Source organism: Oncorhynchus clarkii, chromosome 12 (assembly GCF_045791955.1).
Source record: "Oncorhynchus clarkii lewisi isolate Uvic-CL-2024 chromosome 12, UVic_Ocla_1.0, whole genome shotgun sequence".
NCBI lineage: Eukaryota > Metazoa > Chordata > Actinopteri > Salmoniformes > Salmonidae > Oncorhynchus > Oncorhynchus clarkii.
The window spans coordinates 88,483,273-88,509,320 of record NC_092158.1 but is presented as its reverse complement, the minus strand read 5'-3'; the positions used below and the strand labels follow the sequence as shown (position 1 = coordinate 88,509,320).

General features: G+C 42.7%; 1 protein-coding gene across 1 annotated transcript; it reads left to right on the top strand.

Moving 5' to 3' along the window:
* The first annotated feature begins 1,552 nt into the window (after window positions 1-1,552).
* On the top strand, window positions 1,553-23,927 carry LOC139421597 (peripheral myelin protein 22-like). Its single transcript, XM_071172649.1, has 5 exons — window positions 1,553-1,783; window positions 2,567-2,656; window positions 5,207-5,300; window positions 19,194-19,334; window positions 22,530-23,927. The coding sequence occupies exons 2-5, from the start codon at window positions 2,579-2,581 to the stop codon at window positions 22,685-22,687; spliced, it is 471 nt and encodes a 156-aa protein (XP_071028750.1). The 5' UTR covers window positions 1,553-1,783; window positions 2,567-2,578; the 3' UTR covers window positions 22,688-23,927.
* Window positions 23,928-26,048: the final 2,121 nt, after the last annotated feature.

Here is a 26,048-nt window from a genome sequence, read left to right as displayed (position 1 = left end):
TGAAGATGAAACGTGGCTGGGTCTTTCAGCATGACAATGATCCCAAACACACCGCCCGGGCAACGAAGGAGTGGCTTCGTAAGAAGCATTTCAAGGTCCTGGAGTGGCCTAGCCAGATCCAGATCTCCAGATCTCAACCCCATAAAAAGTATTTGGAGGGAGTTGAAAGTCCGTGTTGCCCAGCAACAGCCCCAAAACATCACTGCTCTAGAGGAGATCTGCATGGAGGAATGGGCCAAACAGTGTGTGAAAACCTTGTGAAGACTTACAGAAATGTTTTGTCATTGCCAACAAAGGGTATATAACAAAGTATTGAGATAAACTTTTGTTATTGACCAAATACTTATTTTCCACCATAATTTGCAAATAAATTCATTAAAAATCCTCCAATGGGATTTTCTGGATTTCTTTTCTAATTTTGTCTGTCATAGTTGAAGTGTACCTATGATGAAAATTACAGGCCTCTCTCATCTTTTTAAGTGGGAGAACTTGCACAATTAGTGGCTGACTAAATACTTTTTTGCCCCACTGTATATATATATATATATATATATATATATAAGTGTGTGTCAATTTCAAGCAGCCCACCCAACAAAAAAATGGTCCGGTCCATCTGTTTTTTGCCAGACGGCCAATCCCCCGTGTGTCTGTGTGCGTGTCAGTTTGTCAGTGTCAATAGGGGCTATCCAGTCTTGTTTAACCATGTGGAACAGGGCAGGGCCACTTCAACCAACTGATGTAATATCTCAACGTTATTGCCTCCTAAATACCACCCTATTCCCTATGTAGTGCACTACTTTAGACCAGAGTCCTATGGCCAATGGCACCCTATTCCCTATGTAGTGCACTACTTTAGACCAGAGCCCTATGGCCAATGGCACCCTATTCCCTATGTAGTGCACTACTTTAGACCAGAGCCCTATGGCCAATGGCACCCTATTCCCTATGTAGTGCACTACTTTAGACCAGAGCCCTATGACACCCTACTCCCTATGTAGTGCACTACTTTAGACCAGAGCCCTATGGCCAATGGCACCCTATTCCCTATGTAGTGCACTACTTTAGACCAGAGCCCTATGGCACCCTATTCCCTATACAGTTCACTACATTAGACCATGGCACATAGGAGTCTGATCCAAAGTAGTACATAATATGCAACAGGATCTCATTTGGGACTAAGACTTTGTCTTGTTAGAATGTAAAACAAACACAAGCCTCAAGAAATCTATTATTGATGATGGAAAAAAACTATTTTTCTTAAAATATATGAATTGGTTGACATGGTGATAGATCAAATAAGAACACTGAAATTAGATAGTTGATGTGTTTAGTTTTCTGTCCCTACAAAGAGTGTTTTTGGTGTACTATTTTACAGCAGTGTGGGAATAAAAAATTAAATACCCATCGAAAAGAGACCAATTTGTTTATTTTCCACTCCAACCACCCTTGTTAAAATGTAATCTACAACGACACACTGGCTAAGCAATTTCCAAGGAACGTTTCCCCTGAATACCACTGTGGGGTTGGTAGCAGCCTTTAGCCAGCTGTATAGTTCAGAAAAACAAACCGTTCCCAAATAATAGTTGGAGCGGGAGCCTAGCGGCAGTGACGAACCGACGTGCGTAGGGCGGTGTTCTCACGCAAAGAAAAGCGTGTAGTGTGGCTGTGGTACATCTGGAATAGTGCTTCTAGTATCTACAGCGGGATCTGTGCACTAGCTGGGATCGCTTCAACTCCTTAACACTCATTTTTAAAGGGAAATTTACCACAGCCGTTGCTTTCTGTAAGTTGATACAATATGGAATCTTAATTTACCGGGTTTTTTTTAACATTTTCTTTCAAAGGATGAATATCCCGATAGTTTTATTGATTTCATTTCTCCTCCTCCCACTAACGGAATGTATCAACTTTATTCTTGGAGTTGAATCAAGTTGGATTTATTTATTTTCATCTGATTGGCCTACAGCTGCGTTTTGATCAATTATTCGAATTTATTTTTGATACATTGTAATCGAATAGTTTTTTGGGGGGGGAGTTTGTAGAATTCTTGAACGACTCATCGTTTAATTTTGTCTAGTAAATAACGGTCCACTCCAGACAGGCGCACAACCGAGCTGCGTTGGTGGAGTTCTCCACAGGCATATGGAGCTGTTTTGATCATGCATTGATTTGCATTTCGTTTTATATCTCAACTCGGCTACTCACTTGTCGTTTCAAAACGTCTATGGAAACTTTCTAAGTAGAGTGCGACTGTTGTTGATTATATATATTATTTTTTCTCAACGATGTGCTCTGCTGCATGAATAATATTGATGTACGTGTTTAATTGTTTGTAAATATTTTACATTGTTGGGACATTCCTCTAACTCCGTGCTTTTATCCACTCCAATGTTACGGGATTCATACTTTTCAATTTGAAGTAAACATATGGGTGTGATGAGTAAATGTGGAAATGGCGCCACCTGGTGTCAATATGAAGTACCACTTCAAATAATTGATGCTGAATCAGTACGGTAGACCTCTGGTCTGATAACTGTGGTTCCTGTGTGTTTGTCTCCACGTGTAGATCTTTCAGAAAATGCTGCTCATCCTGCTCGCAGTGCTCATCTTGCACCTCATCATCCTGGTCTTACTGTTTGTCTCAACAATTGCCAATGTGAGTAACTATGATATTGTTGTCTATACCCTACTATAATACAATGTGAGTAGCTATGATATTTCTGGCTGCCTACTGTACTATAGCACTGTGTGTGTGTGTGTGTGTGTGTGTGGGGGGGGGGGGGGGGGGTTGTGTGTGTGTGTGTCAGTAAGACAGTGTAGTCAATAGGGGCTATCCAGGCTTGTTTAACCATCTGGGACAGGGCAGGGTCGCTTCAATTAACTGATGTGTCAGACCTGGGCTCAAATATTTCAGCATTTGATTGAAATGGGCGTGGTTGCTTGCACTTTTGGGACGGCACTATATAATGTGATTGGTTCCATTGTGTCCAGACAAGCTGGATCAAGCTAAAGTTTTAGAGAGTAAACAAATGCTATTTGAACCTGTGTGAGGGGATGGGCGTATGTAGTTTCACGATGGATCTGGGAACCTCTTGTCCTACTTTTAGCAGGCTATGCACATGTTGTGGTGGTGGGGGGGGGGGGGGGGGGGGTGTTCTTGTGAGTGGGTGCGTTTACACCCAATTCGGATCTTTGGGATCAATTATTTGCCAAACCGCTGAAAATAAATATCTGAATTGGGCTGCCTGTGTAAACACACCCTTTGTGTGTGAGTTGAGTTCATTGAGTGTTCTGTGTTTTAAAGCTGTTTCATAGATGTGTCTGGGTGTTCTGTGTTTTAAGGCTGTTTCATAGATGTGTCTGGGTGTTCTGTGTTTTAAGGCTGTTTCATAGATGTGTCTGGGTGTTCTGTGTTTTAAGGCTGTTTCATATATGTGTCTGGGTGTTCTGTGTTTTAAGGCTGTATCATAGATGTGTCTGGGTGTTCTGTGTTTTAAATACAGACTATAGACCCCTTTCTGTGTTTCCAAACATTGCTGCACACAAGTTGGTGGCAGAACAAGGCAGAATTCGTATAGAACGTCGCCAAAACAAGTCTTAATTACGTGATGCTTACGAGTGCATTTCACACTCCTTTGGGATTAGAATTGGATTTTAACACTCGTATGAATGTCCTGCTTAATATAATGTGTGTGTCATCATCGCAAATCAACTGCCTTACACTTTTAAAAACACTAGTAAAATGTCTCTTTGGCTAGCTTTGCTACAGATTATATCAATGAGCGTTAGCATTCTAGCTAACAACTGCTTAGCGACGGCTCAAGCAATAATCAAAAGATCATTGTAAGCATCTGAGAACCCAAAAAGTTATCTTGCTTAGAAGTAATAAACACGTATATCTAGGCTATGTTGAATGGGCGTAGATAGAGATGGCTTTCTTACTGCAGCCAAGTGCATCTGTGTGTGATAGTGTGTCGTGTACTGACACAGTCTATGGATGTGGCTGGGTGTTCTATGCGTAATGCTGTGTTGTGTTGTGGGTGTGTCGCTTATATTCATTGTGTTGCGGCTGTGTCGTTTACATTCATTGTGTTGTGTCGTTTACATTCATTGTGTTGTGGGTGTGTCGTTTACATTCATTGTGTTGTGTCGTTTACATTCATTGTGTTGTGTCGTTTACATTCATTGTGTTGTGTTGTGGGTGTGTCGTTTATATTCATTGTGTTGTGGGTGTGTTGTTTATTTTCATTGTGTTGTGGGTGTGTCGTTTACATTCATTGTGTTGTGTTGTGGGTGTGTCGTTTATATTCATTGTGTTGTGGGTGTGTCGTTTACATTCATTCTGTTGTGTTGTTTATTTTCATTGTGGGTGTGTTCTTTACATTCATTCTGTTGTGTTGTTTATATTCATTGTGTTGTGTTGTGGGTGTGTCGTTTATATTCATTGTGTTGTGTTGTGGGTGTGTTGTTTATATTCATTGTGTTGTGTGGTGGGTGTGTCGTTTATATTCATTGTGTTGTGTTGTGGGTGTGTCGTTTATATTCATTCTGTTATGTTGTTTATTTTCATTGTGATGTGTGGTGGGTGTGTCGTTTATATTCATTGTGTTGTGTTGTTTATTTTCATTGTGTTGTGTGGTGGGTGTGTTGTTTATATTCATTGTGTTGTGCTGTTTATATTCATTGTGTTGTGTGGTGGGTGTGTCGTTTATATTCATTCTGTTGTGTTGTTTATTTTCATTGTGTTGTGTGGTTTATTTTCATTGTGTTGTGTTGTTTATTTTCATTCTGTTGTGTTGTTTATATTCATTCTGTTGTGTTGTTTATATTCATTGTGTTGTGTGTTGGGTGTGTCGTTTATATTCATTGTGTTGTGTGGTGGGTGTGTCGTTTATATTCATTGTGTTGTGTGTTGGGTGTGTTGTTTATATTCATTCTGTTGTGTTGTTTATATTCATTGTGTTGTGTGGTGGGTGTGTCGTTTATATTCATTGTGTTGTGTTGTGGGTGTGTCGTTTATATTCATTCTGTTGTGTTGTTTATTTTCATTGTGTTGTGTTGTGGGTGTGTCGTTTACATTCATTCTGTTGTGTTGTTTATTTTCATTGTGTTGTGTGGTGGGTGTGTCGTTTATATTCATTGTGTTGTGTCGTTTATATTCATTGTGGTGTGTTGTTTATATTCATTGTGTGGTGTTGTGTTCCAGGCCTGGACTGTAGGAGGAACCAAGAATACTGACCTGTGGTACAGCTGTCTCACTACTAACGCAGGATATCACTGCAGTTCTGCCAGCAATGAAGGTTTGTCTAAGACACTAGTACCAAAGATGGTGGATGAATAGCATATTTTACTCAGACGGTTTACCATTGAAAAAAATGGACACGGTTCCTGTCTGTCTAAGTGGGGCCTTTCCTCTATCGCATGAGCAGGCTTTCCCACATGAGCTCACGATTCCTCCATAATAACTGGCATGCTGACTGTTCCTCTATAATATCTGTCATGCTGACTGTTCCTCCATAATATCTGTCATGCTGACTGACTGTTCCTCCATAATATCTGTCATGCTGACTGACTGTTCCTCTATAATATCTGACATGCTGACTGTTCCTCTATAATATCTGACATGTTGACTGTTCCTCCATAATATCTGTCATGCTGACTGACTGTTCCTCCATAATATCTGACATGCTGACTGACTGTTCCTCCATAATATCTGGCATGCTGACTGTTCCTCCATAATATCTGTCATGCTGACTGACTGTTCCTCTATAATATCTGACATGCTGACTGTTCCTCTATAATATCTGACATGCTGACTGTTCCTCCATAATATCTGTCATGCTGACTGACTGTTCCTCCATAATATCTGTCATGCTGACTGACTGTTCCTCTATAATATCTGACATGCTGACTGTTCCTCTATAATATCTGACATGCTGACTGTTCCTCCATAATATCTGTCATGCTGACTGACTGTTCCTCCATAATATCTGTCATGCTGACAGACTGTTCCTCCATAACATCTGTCATGCTGACTGACTGTTCCTCCATAATATCTGTCATGCTGACTGACTGTTCCTCCATAATATCTGTCATGCTGACTGCTCCTCCATAATATCTGACATGCTGACTGACTGTTCCTCCATAATATCTGTCATGCTGACTGACTGTTCCTCCATAATATCTGACATGCTGACTGACTGTTCCTCCATAATATCTGGCATGCTGACTGTTCCTCCATAATATCTGTCATGCTGACTGACTGTTCCTCCATAATATCTGACATGCTGACTGACTGTTCCTCCATATTATCTGTCATGCTGACTGTTACTCCATAATATCTGTCATGCTGACTGACTGTTCCTCCATAATATCTGTCATGCTGACTGACTGTTCCTCCATAATATCTGTCATGCTGACTGTTACTCCATAATATATGTTGTGCTGACTGATTGTTCCTCCATAATATCTGTCATGCTGACTGTTCCTCCATAATATCTGACATGCTGACTGTTCCTCTATAATATCTGGCATGCTGACTGACTGTTCCTCCATAATATCTGACATGCTGACTGTTCCTCCATAATATCTGGCATGCTGACTGTTCCTCCATAATACCTGTCATGCTGACTGTTCCTCCGTAATATCTGTCATGCTGACTGACTGTTCCTCCATAATATCTGTCATGCTGACTGACTGTTCCTCCATAATATCTGTCATGCTGACTGACTGTTCCTCCATAATATCTGACATGCTGACTGACTGTTCCTCCATATTATCTGTCATGCTGACTGTTCCTCCATAATATCTGTCATGCTGACTGACTGTTCCTCCATATTATCTGTCATGCTGACTGTTCCTCCATAATATCTGTCATGCTGACTGACTGTTCCTCTATAATATCTGTCATGCTGGCTGACTGTTCCTCCATAATATCTGTCACGCTGACTCTTCCTCCATAATATCTGTAATATTGACTGTTCCTCCATAATATCTGTCATGCTGACTGACTGTTCCTCCATAATATCTGACATGCTGACTGTTCCTCCATAATATCTGACATGCTGACTGACTGTTCCTCCATAATATCTGTCATGCTGACTGACTGTTCCTCCATAATATCTGTCATGCTGACTGACTGTTCCTCCATAATATCTGACATGCTGACTGACTGTTCCTCTATAATATCTGACATGCTGACTGACTGTTCCTCCATAATATCTGTCATGCTGACTGTTCCTCCATAATATCTGGCATGCTGACTTACTGTTCCGCCATAATATCTGTCATGCTGACTGACTGTTCCTCCATATTATCTGGCATGCTGACAGACTGTTCCTCCATATTATCTAGCATGCTGACAGACTGTTCCTCCATAATATCTAGCATGCTGACTGACTGTTCCTCCATAATATCTGTCATGCTGACTGACTGTACCTCCATAATATCTGTCATGCTGACTGTTCCTCCATAATATCTGTAATATTGACTGTTCCTCCATAATATCTGTCATGCTGACTGACTGTTCCTCCATAATATCTGACATACTGACTGTTCCTCCATAATATCTGACATGCTGACTGACTGTTCCTCTATAATATCTGTCATGCTGACTGTTCCTCCATATTATCTGTCATGCTGGCTGACTGTTCCTCCATAATATCTGTCATGCTGACTGTTCCTCCATAATATCTGACATGCTGACTGTTCCTCTATAATATATGTCATTCTGACTGTTCCTCCATAATATCTGTTATGCTGACTGACTGTTCCTCCATAATATCTGGCATGCTGACTGACTGTGTTTCTATAATATCTGGCATGCTGACTGTTCCTCAATAATATCTGGCATGCTGACTGACTGTTCCTCCATAATATCTGTCATGCTGACTGTTCCTCCATAATATCTGTCATGCTGACTGACTGTTCCTCCATAATATCTGGCATGCTGACTGTTCCTCCATAATATCTGTCATGCTGACTGTTCCTCCATAATATCTGTCATGCTGACTGACTGTTTCTCCATAATATCTAGCATGCTGACTGACTGTTCCTCCATAATATCTAGCATGCTGACTGACTGTTCCTCCATAATATCTGGCATGCTGACTGTTCCTCCATAATATCTGGCATGCTGACTGTTCCTCCATAATATCTGTCATGCTGACTGTTCCTCCATAATATCTGTAATATTGACTGTTCCTCCATAATATCTGTCATGCTGACTGACTGTTCCTCCATAATATCTGACATACTGACTGTTCCTCCATAATATCTGACATGCTGACTGACTGTTCCTCTATAATATCTGTCATGCTGACTGTTCCTCCATATTATCTGTCATGCTGGCTGACTGTTCCTCCATAATATCTGTCATGCTGACTGTTCCTCCATAATATCTGACATGCTGACTGTTCCTCTATAATATATGTCATTCTGACTGTTCCTCCATAATATCTGTTATGCTGACTGACTGTTCCTCCATAATATCTGGCATGCTGACTGACTGTGTTTCTATAATATCTGGCATGCTGACTGTTCCTCAATAATATCTGGCATGCTGACTGACTGTTCCTCCATAATATCTGTCATGCTGACTGTTCCTCCATAATATCTGTCATGCTGACTGACTGTTCCTCCATAATATCTGGCATGCTGACTGTTCCTCCATAATATCTGTCATGCTGACTGTTCCTCCATAATATCTGTCATGCTGACTGACTGTTTCTCCATAATATCTAGCATGCTGACTGACTGTTCCTCCATAATATCTAGCATGCTGACTGACTGTTCCTCCATAATATCTGGCATGCTGACTGTTCCTCCATAATATCTGGCATGCTGACTGTTCCTCCATAATATCTGGCATGCTGACTGTTCTTCCATAATATCTGTCATGCTGACTGTTCCTCCATAATATCTGTCATGCTTACTGACTGTTCCTCTATAATATCTGACATGCTGACTGACTGTTCCTCTATAATATCTGACATGCTGACTGACTGTTCCTCCATAATATCTGTCATGCTGACAGTTCCTCCATAATATCTGGCATGCTGACTTACTGTTCCGCCATAATATCTGTCATGCTGACTGACTGTTCCTCCATATTATCTGGCATGCTGACAGACTGTTCCTCCATATTATCTAGCATGCTGACAAACTGTTCCTCCATAATATCTAGCATGCTGACTGACTGTTCCTCCATAATATCTGTCATGCTGACTGACTGTACCTCCATAATATCTGTCATGCTGACTGTTCCTCCATAATATCTGTAATATTGACTGTTCCTCCATAATATCTGTCATGCTGACTGACTGTTCCTCCATAATATCTGACATACTGACTGTTCCTCCATAATATCTGACATGCTGACTGACTGTTCCTCTATAATATCTGTCATGCTGACTGTTCTTCCATATTATCTGTCATGCTGACTGACTGTTCCTCCATAATATCTGTCATGCTGACTGTTCCTCCATAATATCTGACATGCTGACTGTTCCTCTATAATATATGTCATTCTGACTGTTCCTCCATAATATCTGTTATGCTGACTGACTGTTCCTCCATAATATCTGGCATGCTGACTGACTGTGTTTCTATAATATCTGGCATGCTGACTGTTCCTCCATAATATCTGTCATGCTGACTGACTGTTTCTCCATAATATCTAGCATGCTGACTGACTGTTCCTCCATAATATCTAGCATGCTGACTGACTGTTCCTCCATAATATCTGGCATGCTGACTGTTCCTCCATAATATCTAGCATGCTGACTGTTCCTCCATAATATCTGGCATGCTGACTGTTCTTCCATAATATCTGTCATGCTGACTGTTCCTCCATAATATCTAGCATGCTGACTGACTGTTCCTCCATAATATCTAGCATGCTGACTGACTGTTCCTCCATAATATCTGGCATGCTGACTGTTCCTCCATAATATCTGTCATGCTGACTGTTCCTCCATAATATCTGTCATGTTGACTGTTCCTCCATAATATCTCATACCAGAGAGGGAAGAGCTTGCTCTGGTCTACTTATCGTCCCCTCCCGCTCGCCCCCTTCGTCCCGCTCTGAAATAAAACATGAGCCAGTGAGATGTCAGGCCCTGGGGAACTCCCTCTGCCAGCCAATAAGTAGACCAGAGTGGCCCCGCCCTCACCAGACAACATGAGGGTGTGGGGTGTCTTGCTTTCTCTACCGTCTCCACTATCCACCTAGAGGTTAAACAATCATTATCCACCTAGAGGACAAACCATCATTATCCACCTAGAGGACAAACTATCATTATCTACCTAGAGGTCAAACTATCATTATCCACCTAGAGGTCAAACTATCATTATCCACCTAGAGGTCAAACTATCATTATCCACCTAGAGGACAATAGTGATACTGCATTCTGTGTAAGCCAACACTCTCATCCAACCTCTATCCAATAATGAGATTTTACATGATGACAGCTCCAGCTCTGTTATCAGTTAATCAGCCAATCAAATTCATTCATATATCCCATTTTACAGCAACATTTGTCACAAAGTGCTTTACAGTAAGCCAGCCTCCCACCTATCAGGAGTTAGGTGTTCATGTTTTGATATGTTGTGCTACTTTATGTTATATATAAATTATGTTAGGTTGTGTGCAGCGTTGGGGAGTGAAGGCTTACATTCAATCCGGTACAAGTAACAGATTACAAACAAAAAAAACTGTAATCTGTTACTTTACCAGCAAAAACATTGTAATCAGATAACAGATCAGTTTGGAAAACTAAATGATTACTTCTAGGATTACTGTTAAATTCAGAAAGGATTGTTTGTGTAAAAAAATCTTTGACACCATTCTGTTTTCTCAATGATATTCAAATTAGCTTTGTTAAAAGGTGCAAGTTTAAATTTGTTCCGTCTGAGTGAGTCTGACCACAAGACAGAGACCACTATGATGACACACCAAATGGGTTTGATGGATCGTGGGAAAAGAGCAGGAATGGGCTTTTATCCAACCTGAATAAACGCTTGGATGTCAGGATGACAGCAGTGGTGTTGTCTACGGGTGCAGTGGTGTCGTCTACGGGTGCAGTGGTGTCGTCTACGGGTGCAGTGGTGTTGTCTACGGGTGCAGTGGTGTCGTCTACGGGTGCAGTGGTGTTGTCTACGGGTGCAGTGGTGCAGTGGTGTCGTCTACGGGTGCAGTGGTGCAGTGGTGTTGTCTACGGGTGCAGTGGTGTCATCTACGGGTGCAGTGGTGTAGTCTACGGGTGCAGTGGTGTCGTCTACGGGTGCAGTGGTGCAGTGGTTTAGTCTACGGGTGCAGTGGTGTCGTCTACGGGTGCAGTGTTGTCGTCTACGGGTGCAGTGGTGTTGTCTAAGGGTGCAGTGGTGTCATCTACGGGTGCAGTGGTGCAGTCTACGGGTGCAGTGGTGTCGTCTACGGGTGCAGTGGTGCAGTGGTTTAGTCTACGGGTGCAGTGGTGTCGTCTACGGGTGCAGTGTTGTCGTCTACGGGTGCAGTGGTGTTGTCTAAGGGTGCAGTGGTGCAGTGGTGTCGTCTACGGGTGCAGTGGTGCCGTCTACGGGTGTAGTGGTGCAGTGGTGTCGTCTACGGGTGCAGTGGTGTCGTCTACGGGTGCAGTGGTGTCGTCTACGGGTGCAGTGGTGTAGTGGTGTTGTCTACGGGTGCAGTGGTGCAGTGGTGTCGTCTACGGGTGCAGTGGTGCCGTCTACGGGTGTAGTGGTGCAGTGGTGTCGTCTACGGGTGCAGTGGTGTCGTCTACGGGTGCAGTGGTGTTGTCTACGGGTGCAGTGGTGTCGTCTACGGGTGCAGTGGTGTCGTCTACGGTTGCAGTGGTGTAGTGGTGTAGTGGTGTTGTCTACGGGTGCAGTGGTGCAGTGGTGTTGTCTACGGGTGCAGTGGTGTCGTCTACGGGTGCAGTGGTGTTGTCTGCGGGTGCAGTGGTGTCGTCTACGGTTGCAGTGGTGCAGTGGTGTCGTCTACAGGTGCAGTGGTGTTGTCTACGGGTGCAGTGCTGCAGTGGTGTCGTCTACGGGTGCAGTGGTGTCGTCTACGGGTGCAGTGGTGTCGTCTACGGGTGCAGTGGTGTCGTCTACGGGTGCAGTGGTGTCGTCTACGGGTGCAGTGGTGCAGTGGTGTAGTGGTGTTGTCTACGTGTGCAGTGGTGCAGTGGTGTTGTCTACGGGTGCAGTGGTGTTGTCTACGGGTGCAGTGGTGTCGTCTACGGGTGCAGTGGTGTTGTCTACGGGTGCAGTGGTGTAGTGGTGTTGTCTACGGGTGCAGTGGTGCAGTGGTGTAGTGGTATTGTCTACGGGTGCAGTGGTGTCGTCTACGGATGCAGTGGTGTCGTCTACGGGTGCAGTGGTGTCGTCTACGGGTGCAGTGGTGCAGTGGTGTCGTCTACGGGTGCAGTGGTGTCGTCTACGGGTGCAGTGGTGTCATCTACAGGTGAAGTGGTGTCGTCTACGGGTGCAGTGGTGTCGTCTACGGGTGCAGTGGTGTTGTCTACGGTTGCAGTGGTGTAGTGGTGTTGTCTACGGGTGCAGTGGTGTAGTGGTGTTGTCTACGGGTGCAGTGGTGCAGTGGTGTTGTCTACGGGTGCAGTGGTGTTGTCTACGGGTGTTGTGGTGTCGTCTACGGGTGCAGTGGTGTCGTCTACGGGTGCAGTGGTGTTGTCTGCGGGTGCAGTGGTGTCGTCTACGGTTGCAGTGGTGCAGTGGTGTCGTCTACGGGTGCAGTGGTGTCGTCTACGGGTGCAGTGGTGTCGTCTACGGGTGCAGTGGTGTCGTCTACGGGTGCAGTGGTGTTGTCTGCGGGTGCAGTGGTGTCGTCTACGGTTGCAGTGGTGCAGTGGTGTCGTCTACGGGTGCAGTGGTGTTGTCTACGGGTGCAGTGGTGCAGTGGTGTCGTCTACGGGTGCAGTGGTGTCGTCTACGGGTGCAGTGGTGTTGTCTACGGGTGCAGTGGTGTAGTAGTGTTGTCTACGGGTGCAGTTGTGCAGTGGTGTAGTGGTGTTGTCTACGGGTGCAGTGGTGCAGTGCTGTTGTCTACGGGTGCAGTGGTGTTGTCTACGGGTGCAGTGGTGTAGTGGTGTTGTCTACGGGTGCAGTGGTGTCGTCTACAGGTGCAGTGGTGTCGTCTACGGGTGATACTGATATCACTTATTATTGATATCTACATAGTGCATTGATGTGAATCACACTGCTGCCCTCTCATTTAGTTATTTGCGCCGTACGGATTGTGATTGTTGTGGATTGCTTTTCACCAATGTATTTTAACCCAATAACGGTTGAATTGAAGAAGGTTAAGCTGCCTATCAATCATTGTTTTTGCAACCAACAATGAATGAAGTGCTCTTGCAACAGCTGCAAAGAGCGGATCCCAGTCTGTAGAATAACAGTCTGAGGTGGATCCCAGCCTGTGGAATAACAGTCTGAGGTGGATCCCAGCCTGTGGAATAACAGTCTGAGGTGGATCCCAGTCTGTGTAATAACAGTCTGAGGTGGATCCCAGCCTGTGGAATAACAGTCTGAGGTGGATCCCAGCCTGTGGAATAACAGTCTGAGGTGGATCCCAGTCTGTGGAATAACAGTCTGAGGTGGATCCCAGCCTGTGGAATAACAGTCTGAGGTGGATCCCAGTCTGTGGAATAACAGTCTGAGGTGGATCCCAGCCTGTGGAATAACAGTCTGAGGTGGATCCCAGCCTGTGGAATAACAGTCTGAGGTGGATCCCAGCCTGTGGAATAACAGTCTGAGGTGGATCCCAGCCTGTGGAATAACAGTCTGAGGTGGATCCCAGCCTGTGGAATAACAGTCTGAGGTGGATCCCAGCCTGTGGAATAACAGTCTGAGGTGGATCCCAGCCTGTGGAATAACAGTCTGAGGTGGATCCCAGCCTGTGGAATAACAGTCTGAGGTGGATCCCAGCCTGTGGAATAACAGTCTGAGGTGGATCCCAGCCTGTGGAATAACAGTCTGAGGTGGATCCCAGCCTGTGGAATAACAGTCTGAGGTGGATCCCAGCCTGTGGAATAACAGTCTGAGGTGGATCCCAGCCTGTGAAATTGCAGTTTGAGGGAGTTCCCCTCTTCTGAACTCCTCTGTGGCATTGTGCTCCATACTGTCTAATAGAACTGTGGCATTGTGCTCCATACTGTCTAATAGAACTGTGGCATTGTGCTCCATACTGTCTAATAGAACTGTGGCATTGTGCTCCATACTGTCTAATAGAACTGTGGCATTGTACTCCATACTGTACCGGTTTGTGTCAAGAACTGCAACGATGTCGGGCGTTTTCATGCTCAACAGTTTCCCCTGTGTGTATCAAGAATGGTCCACCACCCAAAGGACATCCAACCAACTTCCCAATCTGACCCTAAAACCATCATGGTCACTTAATAATCCCCAGTTTACAATTGGCTCATTCATCCCCCTCCTCTCCCCTGTAACTATTCCCCAGGTCATTGCTGTAAATGAGAACGTGTTCTCAGTCAATTTACCTGGTAAAATAACGGATAAAGAAATAAAAAATAAAATAAACTTGACACAACTGTGGGAAGCATTGGAGTCAACATGGGCCAGCATCCCTGTGGAACGCTTTCCTCACCTTGTAGAGTCCATGCCCTGACAAATTCAGGCTGTTGGTCTTGTTTAATCTCTCATAATGTTTTGTAAACTCAGTGTATGGCCAGCTATGTAAACTCTAACATGGATCTATCCTGCAATAGATGTCGATTAATGGGTAATCAGATTAGGTTAGTGAGTTAGATTAGGTTAGTGAGTTAGATTAGGTTAGGTTAGTGAGTTAGATTAGGTTAGTGAGTTAGATTAGGTTAGTGAGTTAGATTAGGTTAGTGAGTTAGATTAGGTTAGGTTAGTGAGTTAGATTAGGTTAGTGAGTTAGATTAGGTTAGGTTAGTGAGTTAGATTAGGTTAGTGAGTTAGATTAGGTTAGTGAGTTAGATTAGGTTAGGTTAGTGAGTTAGATTAGGTTAGTGAGTTAGATTAGGTTAGGTTAGTGAGTTAGATTAGGTTAGTGAGTTAGATTAGGTTAGTGAGTTAGATTAGGTTAGGTTAGTGAGTTAGATTAGGTTAGGTTAGTGAGTTAGATTAGGTTAGTGAGTTAGATTAGGTTAGTGAGTTAGATTAGGTTAGTGAGTTAGATTAGTGAGTTAGATTAGGTTAGTGAGTTAGGTTAGTGAGTTAGATTAGGTTAGGTTAGTGAGTTAGATTAGGTTAGTGAGTTAGATTTGGTTAGTGAGTTAAATTAGGTTAGTGAGTTAGATTAGGTTAGGTTAGTGAGTTAGATTAGGTTAGTGAGTTAGATTAGGTTAGGTTAGTGAGTTAGATTAGGTGAGTGAGTTAGATTAGGTTAGTGAGTTAGATTAGGTTAGTGAGTTAGATTAGGTTAGTGAGTTAGTTTAGGTTAGGTTAGTGAGTTAGATTAGGTTAGTGAGTTAGATTAGGTTAGTGAGTTAGATTAGGTTAGGTTAGTGAGTTAGATTAGGTTAGTGAGTTAGATTAGGTTAGTGAGTTAGATTAGGTTAGGTTAGTGAGTTAGATTAGGTTAGTGAGTTAGATTAGGTTAGGTTAGTGAGTTAGATTAGGTTAGTTTTATTTTAGATTAGGTTAGTGAGTTAGATTAGGTTAGTGAGTTAGATTAGGTTAGTGAGTTAGATTAGGTTAGTGAGTTAGATTAGGTTAGGTTAGTGAGTTAGATTAGGTTAGGTTAGTGAGTTAGATTAGGTTAGTGAGTTAGATTAGGTTAGTGAGTTAGATTAGGTTAGTGAGTTAGATTAGTGAGTTAGATTAGGTTAGTGAGTTAGGTTAGTGAGTTAGATTAGGTTAGTGAGTTAGATTAGGTTAGGTTAGTGAGTTAGATTAGGTTAGTGAGTTAGATTAGGTTAGTGAGTTAGATTAGGTTAGTGAGTTAGATTAGGTTAGTGAGTTAGATTAGGTTAGGTTAGTGAGTTAGATTAGGTTAGTGAGTTAGATTAGGTTAGTGAGTTAGATTAGGTTAGGTTAGTGAGTTAGATTAGGTTAGTGAGTTAGATTAGGTTAGTGAGTTAGATTAGGTTAGGTTAGTGAGTTAGATTAGGTTAGTGAGTTAGATTAGGTTAGGTTAGTGAGTTAGATTAGGTTAGTGAGTTAGATTAGGTTAGTGAGTTAGATTAGGTTAGTGAGTTAGATTAGGTTAGTGAGTTAGATTAGGTTAGTGAGTTAGATTAGGTTAGGTTAGTGAGTTAGATTAGGTTAGTGAGTTAGATTAGGTTAGTGAGTTAGATTAGGTTAGTGAGTTAGATTAGGTTAGTGAGTTAGATTAGGTTAGTGAGTTAGATTAGTGAGTTAGATTAGGTTAGTGAGTTAGGTTAGTGAGTTAGATTAGGTTAGGTTAGTGAGTTAGATTAGGTTAGTGAGTTAGATTAGGTTAGTGAGTTAGATTAGGTTAGTGAGTTAGATTAGGTTAGTGAGTTAGATTAGGTTAGGTTAGTGAGTTAGATTAGGTTAGTGAGTTAGATTAGGTTAGTGAGTTAGATTAGGTTAGGTTAGTGAGTTAGATTAGGTTAGTGAGTTAGATTAGGTTAGTGAGTTAGATTAGGTTAGTGAGTTAGATTAGGTTAGTGAGTTAGATTAGGTTAGGTTAGTGAGTTAGATTAGGTTAGTGAGTTAGATTAGGTTAGTGAGTTAGATTAGGTTAGTGAGTTAGATTAGGTTAGTGAGTTAGATTAGGTTAGGTTAGTGAGTTAGATTAGGTTAGTGAGTTAGATTAGGTTAGTGAGTTAGATTAGGTTAGGTTAGTGAGTTAGATTAGGTTAGTGAGTTAGATTAGGTTAGTGAGTTAGATTAGGTTAGGTTAGTGAGTTAGATTAGGTTAGTGAGTTAGATTAGGTTAGGTTAGTGAGTTAGATTAGGTTAGTGAGTTAGATTAGGTTAGTGAGTTAGATTAGGTTAGTGAGTTAGATTAGGTTAGTGAGTTAGATTAGGTTAGGTTAGTGAGTTAGATTAGGTTAGGTTAGTGAGTTAGATTAGGTTAGTGAGTTAGATTAGGTTAGTGAGTTAGATTAGGTTAGTGAGTTAGATTAGTGAGTTAGATTAGGTTAGTGAGTTAGGTTAGTGAGTTAGATTAGGTTAGGTTAGTGAGTTAGATTATGTTAGTGAGTTAGATTAGGTTAGTGAGTTAGATTAGGTTAGTGAGTTAGATTAGATTAGTGAGTTAGATTAGGTTAGGTTAGTGAGTTAGATTAGGTTAGGTTAGTGAGTTAGATTAGGTTAGTGAGTTAGATTAGGTTAGTGAGTTAGATTAGGTTAGTGAGTTAGATTAGGTTAGTGAGTTAGGTTAGGTTAGTGAGTTAGATTAGGTTAGTGAGTTAGATTAGGTTAGTGAGTTAGATTAGGTTAGTGAGTTAGATTAGGTTAGTGAGTTAGATTAGTGAGTTAGATTAGGTTAGTGAGTTAGGTTAGTGAGTTAGGTTAGGTTAGTGAGTTAGATTAGGTTAGTGAGTTAGATTAGGTTAGTGAGTTAGATTAGGTTAGTGAGTTAGATTAGGTTAGTGAGTTAGATTAGGTTAGTGAGTTAGGTTAGATTAGGTTAGTGAGTTAGATTAGGTTAGTGAGTTAGATTAGGTTAGTGAGTTAGGTTAGGTTAGTGAGTTAGATTAGGTTAGTGAGTTAGATTAGGTTAGTGAGTTAGATTAGGTTAGTGAGTTAGATTAGGTTAGTGAGTTAGATTAGGTTAGTGAGTTAGATTAGGTTGTATGTCATGTTAGACCTCCTCTGGTTGTATGTCATGTTAGATCTCTTCTGGTTGTATGTCATGTTAGATCTCTGGTTGTATGTCATGTTAGATCTCCTCTGGTTGTATGTCATGTTAGACCTCCTCTGGTTGTATGTCATGTTAGACCTCCTCTGGTTGTATGTCATGTTAGATCTCCTCTGGTTGTATGTCATGTTAGATCTCCTCTGGTTGTATGTCATGTTAGATCTCCTCTGGTTGTATGTCATGTTAGATCTCCTCTGGTTGTATGTCATGTTAGACCTCCTCTGGTTGTATGTCATGTTAGATCTCCTCTGGTTGTATGTCATGTTAGACCTCCTCTGGTTGTATGTCATGTTAGACCTCTGGTTGTATGTCATGTTAGATCTCCTCTGGTTGTATGTCATGTTAGATCTCCTCTGGTTGTATGTCATGTTAGACCTCCTCTGGTTGTATGTCATGTTAGACCTCCTCTGGTTGTATGTCATGTTAGATCTCCTCTGGTTGTATGTCATGTTAGACCTCCTCTGGTTGTATGTCATGTTAGATCTCCTCTGGTTGTATGTCATGTTAAATCTCCTCTGGTTGTATGTCATGTTAGACCTCCTCTGGTTGTATGTCATGTTAGACCTCCTCTGGTTGTATGTCATGTTAGATCACCTCTGGTTGTATGTCATGTTAGACCTCCTCTAGTTGTATGTCATGATAGACCTCTGGTTGTATGTCATGTTAGATCTCCTCTGGTTGTATGTCATGTTAGACCTCCTCTGGTTGTATGTCATGTTAGACCTCTGGTTGTATGTCATGTTAGACCTCTGGTTGTATGTCATGTTAGACCTCTGGTTGTATGTCATGTTAGATCTCCTCTGGTTGTATGTCATGTTAGATCTCCTCTGGTTGTATGTCATGTTAGACCTCCTCTGGTTGTATGTCATGTTAGACCTCCTCTGGTTGTATGTCATGTTGGACCTCCTCTGGTTGTATGTCATGTTAGACCTCCTCTGGTTGTATGTCATGTTAGACCTCCTCTGGTTGCATGTCATGTTAGATCTCCTCTGGTTGTATGTCATTTTAGATCTCCTCTGGTTGTATGTCATGTTAGATCTCCTCTGGTTGTATGTCATGTTAGATCTCCTCTGGTTGTATGTCATGTTAGATCTCCTCTGGTTGTATGTCATGTTAGACCTCCTCTGGTTGTATGTCATGTTAGACCTCCTCTGGTTGTATGTCATGTTAGACCTCCTCTGGTTGTATGTCATGTTAGATCTCCTCTGGTTGTATGTCATGTTAGACCTCCTCTGGTTGTATGTCATGTTAGACCTCCTCTGGTTGTATGTCATGTTAGATCTCCTCTGGTTGTATGTCATGATAGACCTCCTCTGGTTGTATGTCATGTTAGACCTCCTCTGTCTCCTCTCTTCAGACTGGATCCAGGCGGTTCAGGCCCTCATGGTCCTGTCAGTGCTGTTCTGCCTCTTCTCTCTGGTCTTCTTCATGTGTCAGCTCTTCACCCTGGTCAAAGGAGGACGATTCTTCTTCACCGCCGTCTTCCAGATCCTCGCCAGTGAGTACGACCACTTATAAGGCTTAATGAATCCTTCACAACCTCTTCATAAAGGCCTACATAGACACTTCATAAAGTTGTTGGTCTTGTTGGCCAGTGAGTACGACCACTTATAAGGCTTAATGAATCCTTCATAACCTCTTCATAAAGGCCTACATAGACACTTCATAAAGTTGTTGGTCTTGTTGGCCAGTGAGTACGACCACTTATAAGGCTTAATGAATCCTTCACAACCTCTTCATAAAGGCCTACATGGACACTTCATAAAGTTGTTGTTCTTGTTGGCCAGTGAGTACGACCACTTATAAGGCTTAATGAATCCTTCACAACCTCTTCATAAAGGCCTACATGGACACTTCATAAAGTTGTTGTTCTTGTTGGCCAGTGAGTATCACATCACATCACCCCGATTGTCTAATCTAGCCGGGTCCCCCGGTTTATACAAAGTTGTCTTATATTGGTGTCAACTAACAATGTTGGTGAGAAGAGGGCCTGGATGTTGTTTTGCGGGGCTTACCGCCCAGGAAGGGAAATGATCTGGGGGAAAAACTGAATCTGTAAAAGACAGACATGTTATAGCTCAGGTCAAAGTGGGAGGCGGCCCCATGTGACCACGAGGGTTGGTTAACTGTCTCAGTATTAGGCCCTATACTACGAGGGTTGGTTAACTGTCTCAGTGTTAGGTCCTATACTATGAGGGTTGGTTAACTGTCTCAGTATTAGGCCCTATACTACGAGGGTTGGTTAACTGTCTCAGTGTTAGGTCCTATACTATGAGGGTTGGTTAACTATCTCAGTGTTAGGTCCTATACTACGAGGGTTGATTAACTATCTCAGTGTTAGGTCCCTTTCAACGAGGGTTGATTAACTATCTCAGTGTTAGGTCCCTTTCAACGAGGGTTGATTAACTATCTCAGTGTTAGGTCCCTTTCAACGAGGGTTGATTAACTATCTCACTGTTAGGTCCTATACTATGAGGGTTGGTTAACTATCTCAGTGTTAGGTCCCTTTCAACGAGGGTTGATTAACTATCTCAGTGTTAGGTCCCTTTCAATGAGGGTTGATTAACTATCTCAGTGTTAGGTCCCTTTCAACGAGGGTTGATTAACTATCTCACTGTTAGGTCCCTTACTATGAGGGTTGGTTAACTGTCTCAGTATTAGGTCCTATACTATGAGGGTTGGTTAACTGTCTCAGTGTTAGGTCCCTTACTATGAGGGTTGGTTAACTGTCTCAGTATTAGGCCCTATACTATGAGGGTTGGTTAACTGTCTCAGTGTTAGGTCCCTTACTATGAGGGTTGGTTAACTGTCTCAGTATTAGGCCCTATACTATGAGGGTTGGTTAACTGTCTCAGTGTTAGGTCCCTTACTATGAGGGTTGGTTAACTGTCTCAGTATTAGGCCCTATACTATGAGGGTTGGTTAACTGTCTCAGTGTTAGGTCCCTTACAACACGGGTTGGTTTACTATCTTAATTTTAGGTCCCATACTATGAGGGTTGGTTAACTGTCTCAATGTTAGGTCACTTAAAATGAGGGTTGGTTAACTGTCTCAGTGTTAGGTCCTATACTATGAGGTGTGGTTTACTGTCTACATTTTTGGTCCCTTACTACGAGGGTTGGTTAACTGCCTGAATGTTAGGTCCCTTTCTGCGAGGGTTGGTTAACTGCCTGAATGTTAGGTCCCTTTCTGCGAGGGTTGGTTAACTGCCTGAATGTTAGGTCCCTTTCTGCGAGGGTTGGTTAACTGCCTGAATGTTAGGTGCCTTCCTACGAGGGTTGGTTTACTGTTTCAATGTTAGGTATCTTCCTATGAGGGTTGGTTTACTGTTTCAATGTTAGGTGCCTTCCTATGAGGGTTGGTTAACTGCCTCAAAGTTAGGTGCCTTCCTATGAGGGTTGGTTAACTTCCTCAAAGTTAGGTACCTTCCTATGAGGGTTGGTTAACTGCCTCAAAGTTAGGTGCCTTCCTATGAGGGTTGGTTAACGTCCTCAAAGTTAGGTACCTTCCTATGAGGGTTGGTTAACTTCCTCAAAGTTAGGTACCTTCCTATGAGGGTTGGTTAACTGCCTCAAAGTTAGGTGCCTTCCTATGAGGGTTGGTTAACTGCCTCAAAGTTAGGTGCCTTTCTATGAGGGTAGGTTAACTGCCTCAAAGTTAGGTACCTTCCTATGAGGGTTGGTTAACTGCCTCAAAGTTAGGTACCTTCCTATGAGGGTAGGTTAACTGCCTCAAAGTTAGGTACCTTCCTATGAGGGTTGGTTAACTGCCTCAAAGTTAGGTGCCTTCCTATGAGGGTTGGTTAACTGCCTCAAAGTTAGGTACCTTCCTATGAGGGTTGGTTAACTGCCTCAAAGTTAGGTGCCTTCCTATGAGGGTTGGTTAACTTCCTCAAAGTTAGGTACCTTCCTATGAGGGTTGGTTAACTGCCTCAAAGTTAGGTGCCATCCTATGAGGGTTGGTTAACTGCCTCAAAGTTAGGTGCCTTCCTATGAGGGTTGGTTAACTGCCTCAAAGTTAGGTGCCTTCCTACGAGGGTTGGTTAACGTCCTCAAAGTTAGGTACCTTCCTATGAGTGTTGGTTAACTGCCTCAAAGTTAGGTGCCTTCCTATGAGGGTAGGTTAACTGCCTCAAAGTTAGGTGCCTTCCTATGAGGGTTGGTTAAATTCCTCAAAGTTAGGTACCTTCCTATGAGGGTTGGTTAACTGCCTCAAAGTTAGGTGCCTTCCTATAAGGGTTGGTTAACTGCCTCAAAGTTAGGTACCTTCCTATGAGGGTTGGTTAACTGCCTCAAAGTTAGGTACCTTCCTATGAGGTTTGGTTAACTGCCTCAAAGTTAGGTGCCTTCCTATGAGGGTTAGTTTACTGTCATAATCTCTTAGTTGGAACCAAACTACATCTTGTGCTAGATATCTAACTCAATTTGCTTTAGTGGGTAGAGGTGGCTGGATTCAAAAATGCATTTTCTGCACATGGGCATGGAAACTAGCAGATTCAATCCCTCCCCAATATAGAACATAACCAAGTCTGTTACAAAATATTAGGTCTGTCAACTTGGATGAAATTGATGATCTCCAACAGTCTAAAACTGGCAATGCCTTTTTTTCTGCTCTCTCTCTCCCTCTCTCTCTCTCGCTCTGCTCTCTCGCTCTCTCTCTCTCGCTATTTCTCTCTCTCTCTCTCTCTCTCCAGGTCTGTTTGTGATGTGTGGAGCTATAATCTACACGGTAATGCGTCCGGATGGGGAGGAGGAAGCTGCGTTTGGCTTTGCCTACATTCTGGCCTGGGTGTCCTTCCCTCTGTGCCTGGTCAGTGGTCTCATCTACATCGTACTGAGGAAGAGGGAATGAGAGAGGGAGGGAGGCTGAGGTTAAGACCTCACACCACCACCAGCAGAACACAGCACTGTGCCCCAGGGTTGGGGTCAATTCCATTTGAATTCCAGTCTATTCAGGAAACTAACATTCCAGTTCTCTTCAATGCTTCTTAATGAAGTTAACTTTCTGAATTGATAGAAATCCAAATGGAATTGACCCCAACCATGCTGTGCCCACTGACCACCAGAGGAGGCTGGTGAGGGGAGGATAAATGGCTCGCATAGTGTTTGTTTTCCATCAAATACTTTGAGCATTCGATTAGATTGAGTGTTTGCACTTTTGGGATTATTCCATTGGTTTCATTGTGCCAGGCAAGCTCCATCAAGCCCAGCTTAGGCATTTGTAAGAAAACAAATCATATTTGAACCCAAGTCTACATTATACATACCAATCACAGGTGGTCACATGACTAAAGCGGAATCAGTGGAATGGTTTCAAATACATCAAACACATGGAAACCATGGAAACCATGGAAACCGTGGAAACCGTTCAATATGCTCCAGTTCCATCTTTTATTATGAGCCGTCCTCCCCTCAGCAGCCTCCACTGACAGCCATGTGTGAGTAAACTACGGAGGAGAACAGACAGTCCATGTTACAGTGTAAAGATGTACATAGTGTCTATGGTTCTAGACATATTTATAACATTTTTTACATGACCTTTTGTACATAGTGTTGTTGAGCTCAGTTCATTGTCAGAGCTTGTTTTTTTTTCCATATTTTCTCCTCCGTGCCAAAGAGATAAAGCTGTGATATCAGCTTTTAGTTAAAAAGACAAAATGTTTAAAGCCTTTTAAACATTTATTTTGCTTTACTATAGTGTAGTGTCAATTTCTAGCTTGTCATTGTCAAGCCAAACAAGACCATTCCATAAATAGTTGTCAAGAAGGCCAGAACAGAACAGACTAGCAATCAGGCTACTCAAATCCTTCAGACAAAAGTGAATCCATAAACAACATCAGTTTTCTTGATGAAGGAAAACGGGGATGTGTTTCAGTAGAACCAACAAATGATATTTGTGTTAATAACCATTACGACTTTGTCTCTGTCCTGTATTGTCTATTAAGATTCTGGAGTGAAAATGGTGATTTGTTTCAGCCGTTCTTCTACTGTATATGCTACTTGCTGATGTTGTTATTCATTCATTTTAACGATGCTTGAATTGTAAAGCATACTTGTTTTGTGTTGCCATTAAATGATTTGAACAATGTTACTGACTGGGGGCCCTTTTCTGTCCAATCTGTAAAAATAAACCTGCTGTTTTTACGTCTATATTCTGATAAATAAAACCGCTGAAAGAAGGTCTACTTGCTTGGCATGCAGCCAAGTCACACGTGATACAAGTCAGTATTCCACGTCCGTTCATGTCTGAGGGCATCGGGAGATGACGTGGAAACCCACCACTACAGGAGTGAGCCGTCTAACCTTCAAGTAGGCTTTGGTTTTGCTAGGGCTCTGGGGGACGGGGACGGACGTCTGCTTCTGGATCCTCTGGTTGCATGTTTCAATCCAGTGATGGAAAGTTGTTTTCAAAATTTTTGTTCGAAGCCTATCACGAAGCTTAACATTACCTTAACCATTCTGAGTTAATTAACGTCTAAACTTTATAATTCAGAATCAATGCCTAACCTTAACTGAACACTTCAAAATTTGACATTTGAAACCATTTCAAAATTTGACATGTGAGAAACATGGATGAATGTCTAATTCTGACAAGAGACTGTGAGAACTTGTTTTGGCGTGATCATTCAACCTCTGAGAACTGGGCTGATTTATAACTTCAGTACTGATCTGCACCACAGGGCGGCGCTGTAGTGCAGAGGTTAACAGCTGAGGAATCCAGAGAATCCAGAGGAGTAGAGAGAGGAGTAGAGAAGGGTAGAGAGGAATAGAGAGGAAAGGAGAGGGAGTAGAGAGGAGTATAGAGGAGTAGAGAGGAAAGGAGAGGGAGTAGAGAGGGGTAGAGAGGAAAGGAGAGGGAGTAGAGAGGAGTAGAGAGGAGTAGAGAGGAAAGGAGAGGGAGTAGAGAGGAGTAGAGAGGAGTAGAGAGGAAAGGAGAGGGAGTAGAGAGGAGTAGAGAGGAAAGGAGAGGGTGTAGAGAGGAGTAGAGAGGAAAGGAGAGGGAGTAGAGAGGAGTAGAGAGGAATAGAGAGGAAAGGAGAGGGTGTAGAGAGGGGTAGAGAGGAGTAGAGAGAAAAGGAGAGGGAGTTGAGAGGAGTAGAGAGAAAAGGAGAGGGAGTAGAGAGGGAGTAGAGAGGAGTAGAGAGAAAAGGAGAGGGAGTAGAGAGGAGTAGAGAGGAGTAGAGAGAAAAGGAGAGGGAGTTGAGAGGAGTAGAGGGGAGTAGAGATGAGTAGAGAAGGGTAGAGAGGTATAGAGAGGAAAGGAGAGGGAGTAGAGAGGAGTAGAGAGGGGATAGAAGGGTTCACCTCTGGTTCACTCTTATCTCTCTGGTTCACTCGTATCTATCTGGTTCACTCTTATCTCTCTGGTTCACTCGTATCTCTCTGGTTCACTCTTATCTCTCTGGTTCACTCTTATCTCTCTGGTTCACTCTTATCTCTCTGGTTCACTCGTATCTCTCTGGTTCACTCGTATCTCTCTGGTTCACTCTTATCTCTCTGGTTCACTCTTATCTCTCTGGTTCACTCTTATCTCTCTGGTTCACTCTTATCTCTCTGGTTCACTCTTATCTCACTGGTTCACTCTTATCTCTCTGGTTCACTCGTATCTCTCTGGTTCACTCTTATCTCTCTGGTTCACTCTTATCTCTCTGGTTCACTCTTATCTCTCTGGTTCACTCTTATCTCTCTGGTTCACTCGTATCTCTCTGGTTCACTCGTATCTCTCTGGTTCACTCGTATCTCTCTGGTTCACTCTTATCTCTCTGGTTCACTCGTATCTCTCTGGTTCACTCTTATCTCACTGGTTGAATCTTATCTCTCTGGTTCACACTTATCTCTCTGGTTCACTCTTATCTCTCTGGTTCACTCTTATCTCTCTGGTTCACTCGTATCTCTCTGGTTCACTCTTATCTCACTGGTTCACTCTTATCTCACTGGTTGACTCTTATCTCTCTGGTTCACTCTTATCTCTCTGGTTCACTCGTATCTCTCTGGTTCACTCGTATCTCTCTGGTTCTCTTATCTCACTGGTTGACTCTTATCTCTCTGGTTCACTCTTATCTCTCTGGTTCACTCTTATCTCTCTGGTTCACTCTTATCTCTCTGGTTCACAGCTTAGCATGACGTTCTTTTCTCTTCTTTCTTTCCTCCCTCTTTTGAAACATCTTCCTCTCTGTTTATAAAATAGACTAGTGTCTGCTTTGTAGAGACAC

Excerpts from the sequence above, each read along its gene's own strand:
- LOC139421597 (XM_071172649.1), top strand. The coding sequence starts at position 2,579 with ATGCTGCTCATCCTGCTCGCAGTGCTCATCTTGCACCTCATCATCCTG. Across the intron at positions 2,657-5,206 it reads TTGTCTCAACAATTGCCAAT|GCCTGGACTGTAGGAGGAAC; the intron begins GTGAGTAACTAT and ends GTTGTGTTCCAG. Across the intron at positions 5,301-19,193 it reads CAGTTCTGCCAGCAATGAAG|ACTGGATCCAGGCGGTTCAG; the intron begins GTTTGTCTAAGA and ends TCCTCTCTTCAG.